The sequence below is a fragment of the Pan troglodytes genome, chromosome 3, assembly GCF_028858775.2.
Source record: "Pan troglodytes isolate AG18354 chromosome 3, NHGRI_mPanTro3-v2.0_pri, whole genome shotgun sequence".
Taxonomy (NCBI): Eukaryota; Metazoa; Chordata; class Mammalia; order Primates; family Hominidae; genus Pan; species Pan troglodytes.
In genome coordinates, this window is record NC_072401.2 from 18,097,143 (window position 1) to 18,110,241 (window position 13,099).

Sequence of the window (13,099 nt, forward strand, 5' to 3'; positions counted from 1 at the left end):
CTCACGCCTGTAATCCTAGCACTTTGGGAGACCGAGGCGGGCGGATTGTCTAAGCTCAGGAGTTCGAGACCAGCCTGGGCAACAAGGTGAAACCCCGGCGCTACTAAAATACAGAAAAACTAGCCGAGCGGCGGGCGCCTGTAGTCCCAGCTACTCGGAAGGCTGAGGCAGGAGAATTGCTTGAACCCAGGAGGCGGAGGTTTCAGTGAGCCGAGATCACGCCACTGCATTCCAGCCTGGGCGACAGAGCGAGACTCCGTCACCAAAAAAAAAGAGAGAGATAAGCAAATGTTAAAAGCAGGTTACTACAAGATTAGCAGCCTAGTGCCGGGCGCGGTGGCTCACGCCTGTAATCTCAGCACTTTGGGAGGCCGAGGCGGGCGGATCACGAGGTCAGGAGATCGAGACCATCCTGGCTAACACGGTGAAACCCCATCTCTACCAAATATACAAAAAATTAGCCGGGCGTGGTGGCGGGCGCCTGTAGTCCCAGCTACTCGGAAGGCTGAGGCAGGAGAATGGCGTGAACCCGGGAGGCGGAGCTTGCAGTTAGCCAAGATAGCGCCACTGCACTCCAGCCTGGGCGACAAAGCGAGGCTCTGTCTCAAAAAAAAAAAAAAAAAAAAAAAAAATTAGCAGCCTGGCGCCTTGGCTCATTCCTGTATTCCCAACACTTTGGGAGGCCGCGGCGGTAGAATCACTTGAGCTCAGTAAAACACCTGACTCAACTAAAAAAAAAAAAAAAAAAAAAAAAAAAGCCCGTCGCGACTGCACGCACCTGTGGTCCTAGCTACTTAGGTGGCTGAAGTAGGGGGATTGTTTGAGCCCGGGAGGTCGAGCCCTGATCATGACACTGCACTCCGGCCAGGGCGACAGAGCGAGACCCTGAGAAAAAAGAAAAGAAAGAAAGAAAAAGATTAGCATAGTGACTTTCTCTTTGATGTAACCATAAATATTTAAAGAGAACAGTGCCGGGCACATTGGGAACCTCAACAAAGTTGTTTCCGTTATCCATCTCCGACCAGAATTCAGGAAGAATTTTGCCTGTCTTGTTCCCGCTATAACCAATGACTCAACAAATGTTTGTGGAGTGAGTGGGTGACCCTCTCCTTTTACCAACGGTAAACAGCCCGCGGAAAGAAAAAGTGACTTAGCCAAAGTCTCTCCAGGCATTTGGGGCAGAGTCGGGACTAGCATAGTAGTATCCTGACTCTCGCGGGAGGGCTCGCTCCACTGTAGTTATTAATTCTCCTCTCCACACAACCAGGTCTAATCCGGCCAAAGTGTTCAATTCTTAAGCTAAGAAAAAAGGAAAATACATGTAAACTCTGTTTTGCCATAGACAAGAAAACAGAAGAATTAAAAATCCTCCTTCCGGGGTGCACCAGAATCCTCCCATCGCTCGGTCCTGTCACGTGACCACGCCTACTACACCAGACACGTGAGCTTCTAAGCCGGCTTCCGCGCAGGCGCAGTGGATCTCTCTTGCGCCATTCCAAACATGGCGGCTCCACTAGGGGGTATGTTTTCTGGGCAGCCACCCGGTCCCCCTCAGGCCCCGCCGGGCCTTCCGGGCCAAGCTTCGCTTCTTCAGGCAGCTCCAGGCGCTCCTAGACCTTCCAGCAGTACTTTGGTGGACGAGTTGGAGTCATCTTTCGAGGTAATATAAGACATGGGCGTCTTTGTCCCTAGCCTTCCCTTTTTTCTGAAACGTGAACTGCGCGTACGCGTATCTCCTCCAGGGATCCGAGCAACTAATTCACAAATGGGGAAACTGAGGCCTAAAGTAAGTCACTTGCTTTAGGCTTCCCTGTGGCCCGTATTCAATTCAGGTCTGCTGGCGGGGGCGCGTAAACTCGACGTTTGTGGAAACGTGGACCCGAAGTTTGCCTAAACCCCAAACTTGGAACCCTTCCAGATTCCCAGCCGGTCCTTAGTCTCATCCCTGAGCACCGTTTCTTGCATCCCTGCATGTTTAGTAAGAGGCTCAAGCCTTTTCGGAGCTGAGAGTTTCACTGCTGTATCCTGTATCCTTTCCGCTGGGCTTCACCTTTAAACGATCTTCAAGGGACTCTTAAGAGCGGAAATTGACTTAAGTTACCAGGCGCAGCTTGGTACTAAGGGCTGAGGAAAGAGGAATGCTGGAGGTTAGGGAGGGAGGGAGGCACAGGTGACCCAATCTCTCAGTTTTGCCCAAGGAGTTTACCTTGTAGCAGGAAAGGTGAACTGTATATTGAGGGAAGATAGAGAGGTGAAAATAAGTGCTCTGGTGATTTACAGTAGTCTTTAAAGTGGAAGATGAGCTATTCCTGTGTAGTAATAAAGTAATGTACGTTCAAATTGGAGTTAACTTTTCCACATTTTAAATCCGAATTTTGCCCGGCGCAGTGGCTCACGCCTGTAATCCCAGCACTTTGGGAGGCCGAGGCTGGCGGATCATGAGGTCAGGAGTTCGAGACCAGCCTGACCAACATGGTGAAACCCCGACTCTACTAAAAATACAAAAATTAGCCAGGCGTGGTGGCGTGCGCCTGTAATCCCAGGTACTCGAGAGGCTGAGGCAGGAGAATCGCTTGAACCTGGGATGCGGAGGTTGCAGTGAGCCGAGACCGCGCCATTGCACTCCAGCGTGGGTGACAAGAGCTCGACTCCGTCTCAAAAAAGTAAAATATAAATAAATAAAAATCCCAATTTCGTGACTTTTATATTGTATCTAATAGCACAGTGGTAAATGAATATAATTTGTAAGCGATTATTCAGACTGCATGGACAAAATGCTTTTACCACACGGATGTACAAAGATTTAGAAATAAATGATTTGAGATGGAGTCTCACTCTCTCGCCCAGGCTGGAGTACAGTGGCGCTATTTCGGCTCACTGCAACCTCCGCCTCCCGGGTTCAAGCGATTTTCCTGCCTCAGGCTCCCGAGTTGCTGGGATTACAGGCACCTGCCACCATGCTATTTTTTTTATTTTTTAGTAGAGACGGGGCTTCACTATCTTGGCCAGGCTGGTCTCGAACTCCTGACCTCGTGATCCACCCGCCTCGGCCTCCCAAAGTGCTGGGATTACAGGCGTGAGCCACTGCGCCTAGCCAGAAATAAATGATTTAAAGGACAGACCGTTTAGGAGGAGGAGGAGGAGACACCTTTGAAGTGGTGCTAAGTGGTAAAGGAAGGGGCTGGTGAACTTTAGAGCAGCATCTAGCATTGTGCTTGAGGGGAGCTGGCTCTCAGTCATGGGCACTTGCTGAAAGACTGGCCCTGTACAAGTCTTAGCCAAAGTTGACTCCCAGCACCCTGCTGCTTAAAAACGTACAGTGGCTGCTTGTTGCCCTTGAGATAAGATCAAGATGTTTAGTGTGGTCTCCCAGGCTTTGCATGTTGCGTTCTCTCCTTCAGACTCACAGCACACAAGACTTTCCCACGTGTACCATTTGTTTTCTCTTTGGGCTTCCAGGCCCCTCCTCAGCTCACTGCATCATTTCCTCAGTGGACCCTTCCCTGGCCTTCTTTTTAATACTTACCATTAAATTCGGCTCCATGAAGTCAGAGACTACCTGTTTTGTACCCCCACCCCTCACATTGTGTAACCTGTAGTGCTAATACAGTGGTAGTAGATAGCAAGTGCTAGATGAATATTTGTCAGACATTGAAGGAATCTGTAGTGTGGAGCCTGTAGTGTAGTTGGCTTGTGCACAGAACTCCTTGCCTGATTCACATATATGTCTATAGGTGCCCTTGAGAGAGAACTCCCTCTGGGACTTGATTATCCTTACAGAGAAAACCAGTCCCTGCCTTCAGGAAGCTTGTGATAAACGGCAGGCAGTTGCCTTGTTGTAGGATCACTGCTCTGATAGAAGAAACCTGGGGTACTGTGGGAGCACATATAGGTGTGGACATCGAAGAAGGCTTCCCGGAGAGCAGGAAAACCAAAGAAGCATTTTGACTTAGCCAGGTGAAGGGGAGTGGGAGTGGTGCGAGCTGGATCCTCTCTGCTGCTGGGTGATCATGATCTGTCTAGTCTTGTCTCAACGATTCAATTCAAAGGCCACATTTTCTTTGGAACTTTTCCTGTTTCCTTCCTTGTGTTCTGTGTGGACCTCAATTTTCACAGCCTCCAGTGGCACATAGCAGCACCTACTTACCTGCTTCTCATTCCTATTGGGGTGCCACTCCTTGAGGTCTCTGTCTGCTCATTCTAGCTGCTTAGCACATGCTCTTTGATGGAAGAAATTTATTGAGCTCATGCACTCTTGATTTTGGAGGGAACGTTGGAGACCATCTAGTTCCATTTCCTCCATTCATAGGTAGAGAAACTGAGGCTCAGTGAGGGCAAGTTACTTGCTGAAAGCCAGCCATTGGGTTTGTGGAAATGAGGACGAGCACTTACTTTCCAGGCAAAGGCTCTGTTTTAGCCATGCTTTTAAAAAGCTATTCTCTTTCTAGGCAGATGTGGTGGCTCATGCCTGTAATCCCAGCACTTTGGGAGGCCAAGGTGGCTGGATCACTTGAGGTCAGGAGTTCGAGACCATCCTGGGCAACATGGTGAAATCCCATCTCTAACTAAAAATACAAAAATTAGTGGTCTGTGGTGGCATACGCCTTAATCCCAGCTACTTGGGAGGCTGAGGCAGGAGAATCGCTGAAACCCGGGAGGCAGAGGTTGCAGTGAGCCAAGATCGTGCCACTGACTCTAGCCTGGGCAGTAGAGCGAGACTCCATCTCAAAAAATATATATATGTTCTCTTTCTAGACTATCACACATTTTCTTCTTAATACAGCTGTCCAACTGTCTATAAAGGCCTGTGTATCTTTTTTTTCTTTTCTTTTGTTTTTTGTTTTTTTTTTTTTTTGAGACAGAGTCTCACTCTGTCACCCAGGCCAGAGTGCAGTGGCACGATGTTGGGTCACTGCAACCTCCACTTCCTGGGCTCAAGTGGTCCTCTTGCCTCAGCCTTCCAAGTGGCTGGGACTACAGGTGCGCACCACTACGCCTGACTAATTTTTGTTTTTGTAGAGACAGGGTTTCACCACGTTGCCCATGCTGGTCTTGAACTCCTGGACTGAAGTGATCCACCCATCTTGGCTTCCAAAATTGTTGCTTACAGGCGTCAGCCACCATGTCGGACCCTAAATTTTTTTCTTGAGTGGGTGGAGGGCAGTAAAATTCTTGAGATGAGATTTCCTGCCACCCTGTCTGGTAGGCCTCCTGGCTCAGGGGAGCTGGCCCAACTTTTTTGGCCAGTTTGTGACTGGTTGGCCTATTGATGGGATGTTTTCCAGTAGCCATAGGTCTCACAAAGGAAGTACATCCTGCCCACATCCCAAACCCAAGAAGAGTCAACTTTCGTTTTTTTTGAGACAGATTCTCGCCCTGTCACCCAGGCTGGAGTGCAGTGGTGCAGTCTTGGCTCACTGCAACCTCTGCCTCCCAGGTTCAAGCAATTATCCTGCCTCAGCCTCCCGAGTAGCTGGGACTACAGGCACGTGCCACCATGCCCGGCTAATTTTTTGTATTTTTATTAGAGATGGGGCTTCACCGTGTTAGTTAGGATGGTCTTGATCTTCTGACTTCGTGATCTGCCTGCCTTGGTCTCCCAAAAGTGTTGGGATTACAGGCGTGAGCCACCGTGCCCGGCCAGGAGTCAACGTTCAAAGTAATCCTGAGAATGGGCAATCTGTTTTTCTGATTTACTTTCTCTGTAAATCAAGCGCGGGAGCTGCAGGCAGGCAGAATTTTTGCTTGTTAAAGGGCCCTCACATGTAGGTAATGTTCTAAATTTGAGCTCAGATCTGTCTGCCTCACACCAAGTGTAGTTTGCTGATTGCTGACAGAGCTCCACTTTCCTGTGTTTGAGGCTTCCTTTCTAACTCCTCTTCCAACTGCCATGCTGTTCTCTTTCTGTGCCTCCCCAATCTCCCTGCCCACTTCCTGCAGTGGGCCTGCTTTGGTACATTTCCTTAGAGTTGCTTGTGCACAGAGCTCCTTGGCTGATTCACATTTGCATCTGTATAGGTGCCCTTTAGAGATAACTCTCTCTGGGACTTGATTATCCATGTGACACCAACCTTGTCCTCTTAGGCCATCCAGTCAGTAATATGTGTTATTAAACACTTCCCTTGTGCCAAGGCAGTGTTCCAGGCACTAGGAGGACAGTGGTGAATAAGACAGACAAAATTCTCATCTACTAGTAGGGGGCAGATAATAATGGATGAAAATAATGGATATGATGTCAGTTAATTATGTGAAAAACAATAAAACTGTGCTTGGGTGTGGAGCATGAGCAGGAGGGGCACAGTTTAGAAAGGGTAGACCGGCTGCTGTCTCTGAGGGGGAGAAGATTGTCCTGAGTCCTGAATGGGTGGTGATGTGAGTTGTGTAAGCACCAGCAAGAGGCCACAGTGGGGCTGGAAGAGTGTCTGGGCCTGGTGTGGAATAAGATACGGGGAAGGGGCATGTGGTAGGACAGAGACCAGATTTGGTGCCGGCTAGTTTGCCTGGCGCTTCCTCCATGGGCCTAATTAATTGGTAAACTCAGTTTACCAGTTGTTTCCATTGGCATGGTGTCTTGCCATCTCATATGCAAACACAGATGCTGCCACCTCATCAGATGACTTCAGGAGAAGTTATTTCTTCCTCTGGAGTAAGATTTTTGATGTATAAATGACATTTTTTTCTTTCCTATGTTTTGATTACACAGGCTTGCTTTGCGTCTCTGGTGAGTCAGGACTATGTCAATGGCACCGATCAGGAAGAAATTCGAACCGGTAAGCATTCCCTCTGTGTACACAATGTTCTGGGCTTCAGCAGTATTTCCTAGTTGCTAATTTTATACTTCATGTGTTTCAGTCCTGCTTTTATCCTAAGAGAACATTTCAGGGACTAAAATGTGTGCACATAATCTCTATGAGCTGCTGATTTTTGGTTCAGTTTATTAATTGACATATCACCCATAACGAATCATTTATAATGAACTTTTCGTATTAGTACTAGGTAAAGAAGAAGACCAATAGTGTGTACTGCTTTTTAAAAAATTTTTATTATTTTTGGAATAGGTCTTACAGAGAAAAGTCTCTTGTGCTTCTTTTTATTCCCCAAGTTCTCTCCCTAAAGGTAACCAGAGCTTCTGATTTCTTCATACCATATTTTACATGTTTTTTTTTTCTTTTTTTTTTTTTTTTAGACGGAGTTTCACTCTTGTCGCCCAGGCTGGAGTGCTCACTGCAACCACTACCTCACGGGTTCAGGCAGTTCTCTTGTCTCAGCCTCCCGTGTAAATGGAACTACAGGCATGCACTACCATACTCAGCTAATCTTGTATTTTTAGTAGAGACGGGGTTTCGCCATGTTGGCCATGCTGGTGTCGAACTCCTGATCTCTGGTGATCCATCCGTCTCAGCCTCCCAAAGTGTCGGGATTACAGGCGTGAGCCACCATGCCCGGCCTTATATGTGCCATTTTAACTGTAAATTATGATGCTAATTGCTGGATCTCTGCATTGTCTCTTTTTTTTTTTTTTGGGAGACAGAGTTCTTGCTCTCTCACCCTTTTAAGAAAGGAGTGCAGTGGCACAATCTCTGCTCACTGCAACCTCTGCCTCCTGGGCTGAAGCAATCCTCCCATTTCAGCCCCCCAGTAGCTGGGACCACAGTGTGAGCCACCACATTTGGCTAATTTTTGTTTTTTTATTTTTTTGTGGAGATGGGATCTTGCTGTATTGCCCAGGCTGGTCTTGAACTCCTAGGCTCAAGCAATCTTACTGCCTCAGCCACCCAAAGTGCTGGGATTACAGGCGTGAGCCACCACGCTTGGCCTCTGCCTTGTGTTTTTTTTTTTTTTGAGACGGAGACTCACTCTGTCACCAGTTTGGAGTGCAGTGGCGCGATCTCGGCTCACTGCAACCTCTCACTCCCTGGTTCAAGCGATCCTTCTGCCTCAGCCTCTTGAGTAGCTGGATTATAGGCATGTGCCACCATGCCCAGCTAATTTTTGTATTTTTAGTAGAGATGGGGTTTCACCATGTTGGCCAGGGTGCTCTCAATCTCCTGACCTCATGATCCGCCCACCTCGGCCTCCCAGAGTGCTGAGATTACAGGCTTGAGCCACCATGCCCAGCTGCATTGTCTTTTTAAAGAAGATCTCATGGCTTTTATGCTATATTAATATCGCTCCCTTTTTTTTTTTTAACCTGAGAAAAGCATAACTTACCTGCTGTTTAATGTTGGTTAACACATGAGAAGTTGGGGGTTATGATTACTGCTTGTGGCCAAGATTAAAATCTCTGAGTTGTCTATGAGAGGGCTTTGTTTTTACATTCTGATTATTCATTTATGAGGGAGATAAATGAATCTGTTGTTTTTCTTATTTTAATAATTTTGTTACTTTTTTTTTTAAGGTGTTGATCAGTGTATCCAGAAGTTTCTGGATATTGCAAGACAGACAGAATGTTTTTTCTTACAAAAAAGATTGCAGTTATCTGTCCAGAAACCAGAGCAAGTTATCAAAGAGGTATGAACTCAGTTTTCTCCTCAGCTCTATAGGAAGAACTAAGTGGTGCCAGGATTCCTTTTATGCTTTAAATGAGATGTAACTGTTTCCTGCGAGTTTCATTCAGGCTTTATAGGTCAGTGTGAAATGTGGCTAGTCATCCATGTTTGGGACAACCTGAACAAGAAGTAAAGCCAAGGAGTGGGGTCCGAAAGCGGAGTGTCAGACGGAACAGCTCTGTTGTGACTTGTGTCATACATTGGCCTTCAGGAAAGATTTTTCTTAAAAGATTCTGCCATGTGAAAAAAGGATAAAAAGCCACTAACATATAGGCTTGTTTTGGACAAAAACTGAGATCTGTGTCCCCACTTGCCTTACCCAGTGCCTTGCACACAGGAATCCAAGGAATCAAAAAGTAGTGTTCGACCCAGGCTCCTGGAAACTCAGGATTTCGTTGATCTCAGTTGTTCTAAGCTAGGGCATTTGGAAGTGTGTTGGGGTTGCCACGATGACTTGGGAAGCTTTAATGGCATTGAATGGGTTGGGCCAGGACCTGCCCCATGTAATGTGGAAGAGTGAAGAATCATCCTGCCCAAAAAGCCGGCAATGCCCTCAGTGAGAAACACTGAATTGAGATTATTGGTTGGGGGCAATTTTTGAAGTAACTAGTCCCAATTAATCAAAAAGTCTCTTTTCATTCATGATACCAGCTGTTGGGGATAGCTGTTCTTACAGTTTATCATGTCAGATCATTTCCTGATGTGAATACTTGAATAACAGTGCAGGTATGTCCAAGACTGGATCGTTAGTAAAGGATGTAATGCTGTTCTTAAAAAGCTCTTGAAAATGTAATTTTAACAGTTCATAATCTGAAGTGATAGATCAGTGGTGTGGATTTTTTTGTAAACAGTTGTTAACAAATGTTTCAGATTTTCAGTGTTTTAGGTTCTCAGCAATAGCCTTTGGAGAGAGGTACTGGATGGCTGGGGACCAGGATGGGATAGAGTCTGTGTATTAGTCTGTTTTCACCCTGCTGATAAAGACATATCTGAGACTGGGCAGTTCACAAAAGAAAAAGGTTTGATGGACTTACAGTTCCATGTGGCTGGGGAGGCCTCACAATCATGGCAGAAGGTGAAAGACACATCTCACATGGTGGCAGACGAGAAGAGAGCTTGTGCAAGGAAACTCCCATTTTTAAAACCATCAGATCTCGTGAGATTTATTCACTACCAGGAGAACAGCATGGGAAAGACTTGCCCCCATGATTCAATTACCTCTCACTAGGTTCCTCCCTTGACACATGGGAATTGTAGGAGTTACAATTCAAGATGAGATTGGGTGGGGACACGGCCAAACCATATCAATCTGATTTCTTTTTGGCTGCCCTTTTGAATTTTGTAACTTGCATATTAGTTTCTATAAGAAAAATAAACATAGGCCGGGTGTGGTGGCTCACGCCTGTAATCCCAGCACTTTGGGAGGCTGAAGCAGGTGGATAACTTGAGGTCAGGAGTTCGAGATTAGCCTAGCCAACATGGCAAAACCGCATCTCTACTAAAAATATAAAAATTAGCTGGGTGTGGTGGCGTGTGCCTGTGATCCCAGCTACTCAGGAAGTTGAGGCAGGAGAATCACTTGAACCCGGGAGGTGGAGGCTGCAGTGAGCCGAGACCGCACCACTGCACGCTAGCTTGAGTGACAGCAAGACTTCGTCTCAAAAAAAAAAAAAAAAACCCATAAAAACTTATGTTAGAATCTGTCATCTGGGTTAATCAAATAGTGGAGCCAAGCAGAGTAATGGGCTTAATATGGTTTAATGGATTCTCTTTGTTTTGAATTGTTAGCCTCTTAACTAACCAGAACCGTATGTGTTTTTCCTGCATTTGCTCTGACTTAGTCCATCACTTTCATCTGCAGGATGTGTCAGAACTAAGGAATGAATTACAGCGGAAAGATGCACTAGTCCAGAAGCACTTGACAAAGCTGAGGCATTGGCAGCAGGTGCTGGAGGACATCAACGTGCAGCACAAAAAGCCCGCTGACATCCCTCAGGGCTCCTTGGCCTACCTGGAGCAGGCATCTGCCAACATCCCTGCACCTCTGAAGCCAACGTGAGCAAAGGGCAGAGGCAGTTGGCCTATGAGTGGGCTGGTGCGTGAGGTTGGCCACACATCCCTTCCTGTGGACTTGACATTTTGGAAGAACTCTTTGCCAGATAATGAGTTCATTTTAGTTTTATGCTCCCATTGAAAAATTTTCCACTATTTTTATAAGCTGTTAATTTCTTGAGTACTTTATAACATATCTGTAGCTTGGATAAACCAAGTAAGTATTTTTTTTTTTGTCTTTAGCAAAGTTTAGACTGTGAATATGATGACACAGATTCTTTTTTATGGTGGCTTTGCTTGTTTTTAAATTTTTGCATGACTCTTCATCTTTTTATGTGTGTTTCCTGTAGTTTGATCCGAAGGAAAAGAGTATAATAGCCTGAGAATCAGGAGATGGGAGTTTTAGTCGTAGGCCTTATGATAATTACCCCGCGGTGGTGTGTAGAAAAGTATGTAAATTTGCTCTGTTTTAAGACTTTGAACTACCTCAAGAAGAGGAATCTAATAGAATATTTGTAATGTTTCCAGAGCTCTCAGAATGAGGATTTTTTTGTAAATAGGTCGGAAGACGATGGAACTGTCCTGGGTTAGTATAGTAATCTTACAGTAGGATCCTTAGGTTGATGCTGACCTCTGTTTGGGGTATGTTTATATTTTATGTGGTGTTTGTTTACTTTTCTTTTTGACAGAGAAGGATATAGTGGGAGCAGTGATACGCTAACATTCATTACATTCTGCAGTAATGAATCTGTTTAATGTGGCAGACACTGTTTTCAGTAGCATGACAGTGGGGGCATAGGTGAGCTGTGAGGGGCTAAATCTTGCTCTGATTGTCTCTTTCTGTTTTGAGGTTTGTTTGCGTGTATCATTTTTGTTCTACATTTTGGGAGGGGAAACATTTTCCGTTAAGGAAGGTTGTTGCCAGTGGATTTGACTCCAAGGGACTAGAGTGTCGTGGTGGGGGTGGGGAGGGGCTGCAGGGTGATCATTGGCTACTGAGCCTCCACAAAGAGCATGTGGTGCCCTGCCTTTGGGAGGATATTTTGCTCTCGTTAGTTTTGTGGGCAGCCTCAGATTCCCTGTTGAGTTGCTGTTAAGAAATGGAGATTTCTGGCTCTCATTGGGTAAGGTTTTCTGAGTTTTATATCTTATTAGATCACATCCCTTTACCCGGAACAAATGCTTCACTGTCTTCTGACTGGCAGTACTCCTGTGGCTCTGTGCCTTGACTCATTTTGTTGTCTTCAGCCTTGAAGGCCCCTTCCCACATGGACTGACATCCACTCATGTGCCTGATCCCTGAAGCCTCCCAGCACCCATTCAGTTGCATCCCCAGGGCACAGGACTTTGATCTCTTCTGTTGCCCTCGCTAGGTTCTCCCTGGTGGGTTAGTGCTTTGTATCTGTCTCTCTGCCCCTCACTAATTGTACACCCATGAGAATTAGACATTATTCTCCTTAAATATATAAGGACCATATAGTCTGTATCTTTTTGGTGTGTGTATATGGTATCTGGCACATGGATCTCTGATTACCAGCCTGACATCAACAAATCCCCTCAGTTACGACGTATAGGTTAAACAAAGCTTTTAAAAGCTCATGTGGTATGACCTCAAGGTTGCTAACCTGGTCACTCATGGTAATTAGAAACTCTGATTGGCAGCTTTGTATTTCTTGATTAAAAACCTAAATAAACTGATTAGGTTTTAGGCGTTCTTTCAAAGAGGTTCTTGAGAAGATTGAGAACTATCCTATTTGGTTCTTAGTGAAAAGATTTTGAATTACTGTACATACCAGTTGTTGCCATTTCTTTATTAAATTCAGAAGTTTTTTTGCCAAATAACAATTTTTCAATCTTCTCTGTTTGTAGACATCTTACTGGGTGATGAATAATCCTCTAAGAAACCCTCTGAGCTGCTAACTCTTTCAGGGAGAAAATCACAAGCCATCCTCTCAAGTTCCCCTAGAAACCTGTGGAATGCCCTCTGCCGAGCACTGCTCTGGTACCGGGGAGTGGAGTATTATGTCTTGGAAGAGACTCCTGCTGTGATTGTCCAGGGGTAGGTTCTGGTCTGGCTTGGTGCTTGACCTTAGGTCTGCCCACAGGCTTCAGGCTTTCGACTTTGAAACAAACATCTGTGCCACACACATTCTGTAAATGATCCCATTCAGTCTTCTAGAAGCCTTATAACAGAATCAATATTGTTTTTCCCATTTTCACAGATGGATAATAAATCTGTAAAATAGGGATAAGACTAGGACCTATTCCCCAGGATTACTTTTGCAGATTAAAGGAGATGTTGAGGCCAGGTGCAGTGGCTCACGCCTGTAATCCCAGCACTTTGGGAGGCTGAGGCAGGAGAATCGCTTGAACCTGGGAGGCAGAGGTTGTGGTGAGCCAAGATCGTGCCATTGCACTCCATCCTGGGCTATAAGAGTGAAACTCCATCTCAAAAAAGAAAAAGGAGATGTTGAATGGGAAGTCAGCAAGGGTGCTAG

At 45.9% G+C, this 13,099-nt stretch overlaps 1 protein-coding gene across 2 annotated transcripts; it reads left to right on the plus strand.

The window, feature by feature from the left end:
• The first annotated feature begins 1,342 nt into the window (after positions 1-1,342).
• MED28 (mediator complex subunit 28) lies at positions 1,343-12,443 on the plus strand. 2 transcript variants are annotated; one of them, XM_063808647.1, is made up of 5 exons: positions 1,343-1,660; positions 6,704-6,770; positions 7,187-7,292; positions 8,399-8,511; positions 10,411-12,443. In XM_063808647.1, exons 2-5 carry the CDS (start codon positions 6,735-6,737, stop codon positions 10,606-10,608), a joined length of 453 nt encoding a protein of 150 aa, XP_063664717.1. In that variant the 5' UTR covers positions 1,343-1,660; positions 6,704-6,734; the 3' UTR covers positions 10,609-12,443. The 2 variants fall into 2 exon arrangements, with proteins under 2 accessions (XP_063664717.1, XP_517120.3); XM_517120.9 differs by lacking the exon at positions 7,187-7,292 and having other exon boundaries at positions 1,442-1,660.
• Positions 12,444-13,099: the final 656 nt, after the last annotated feature.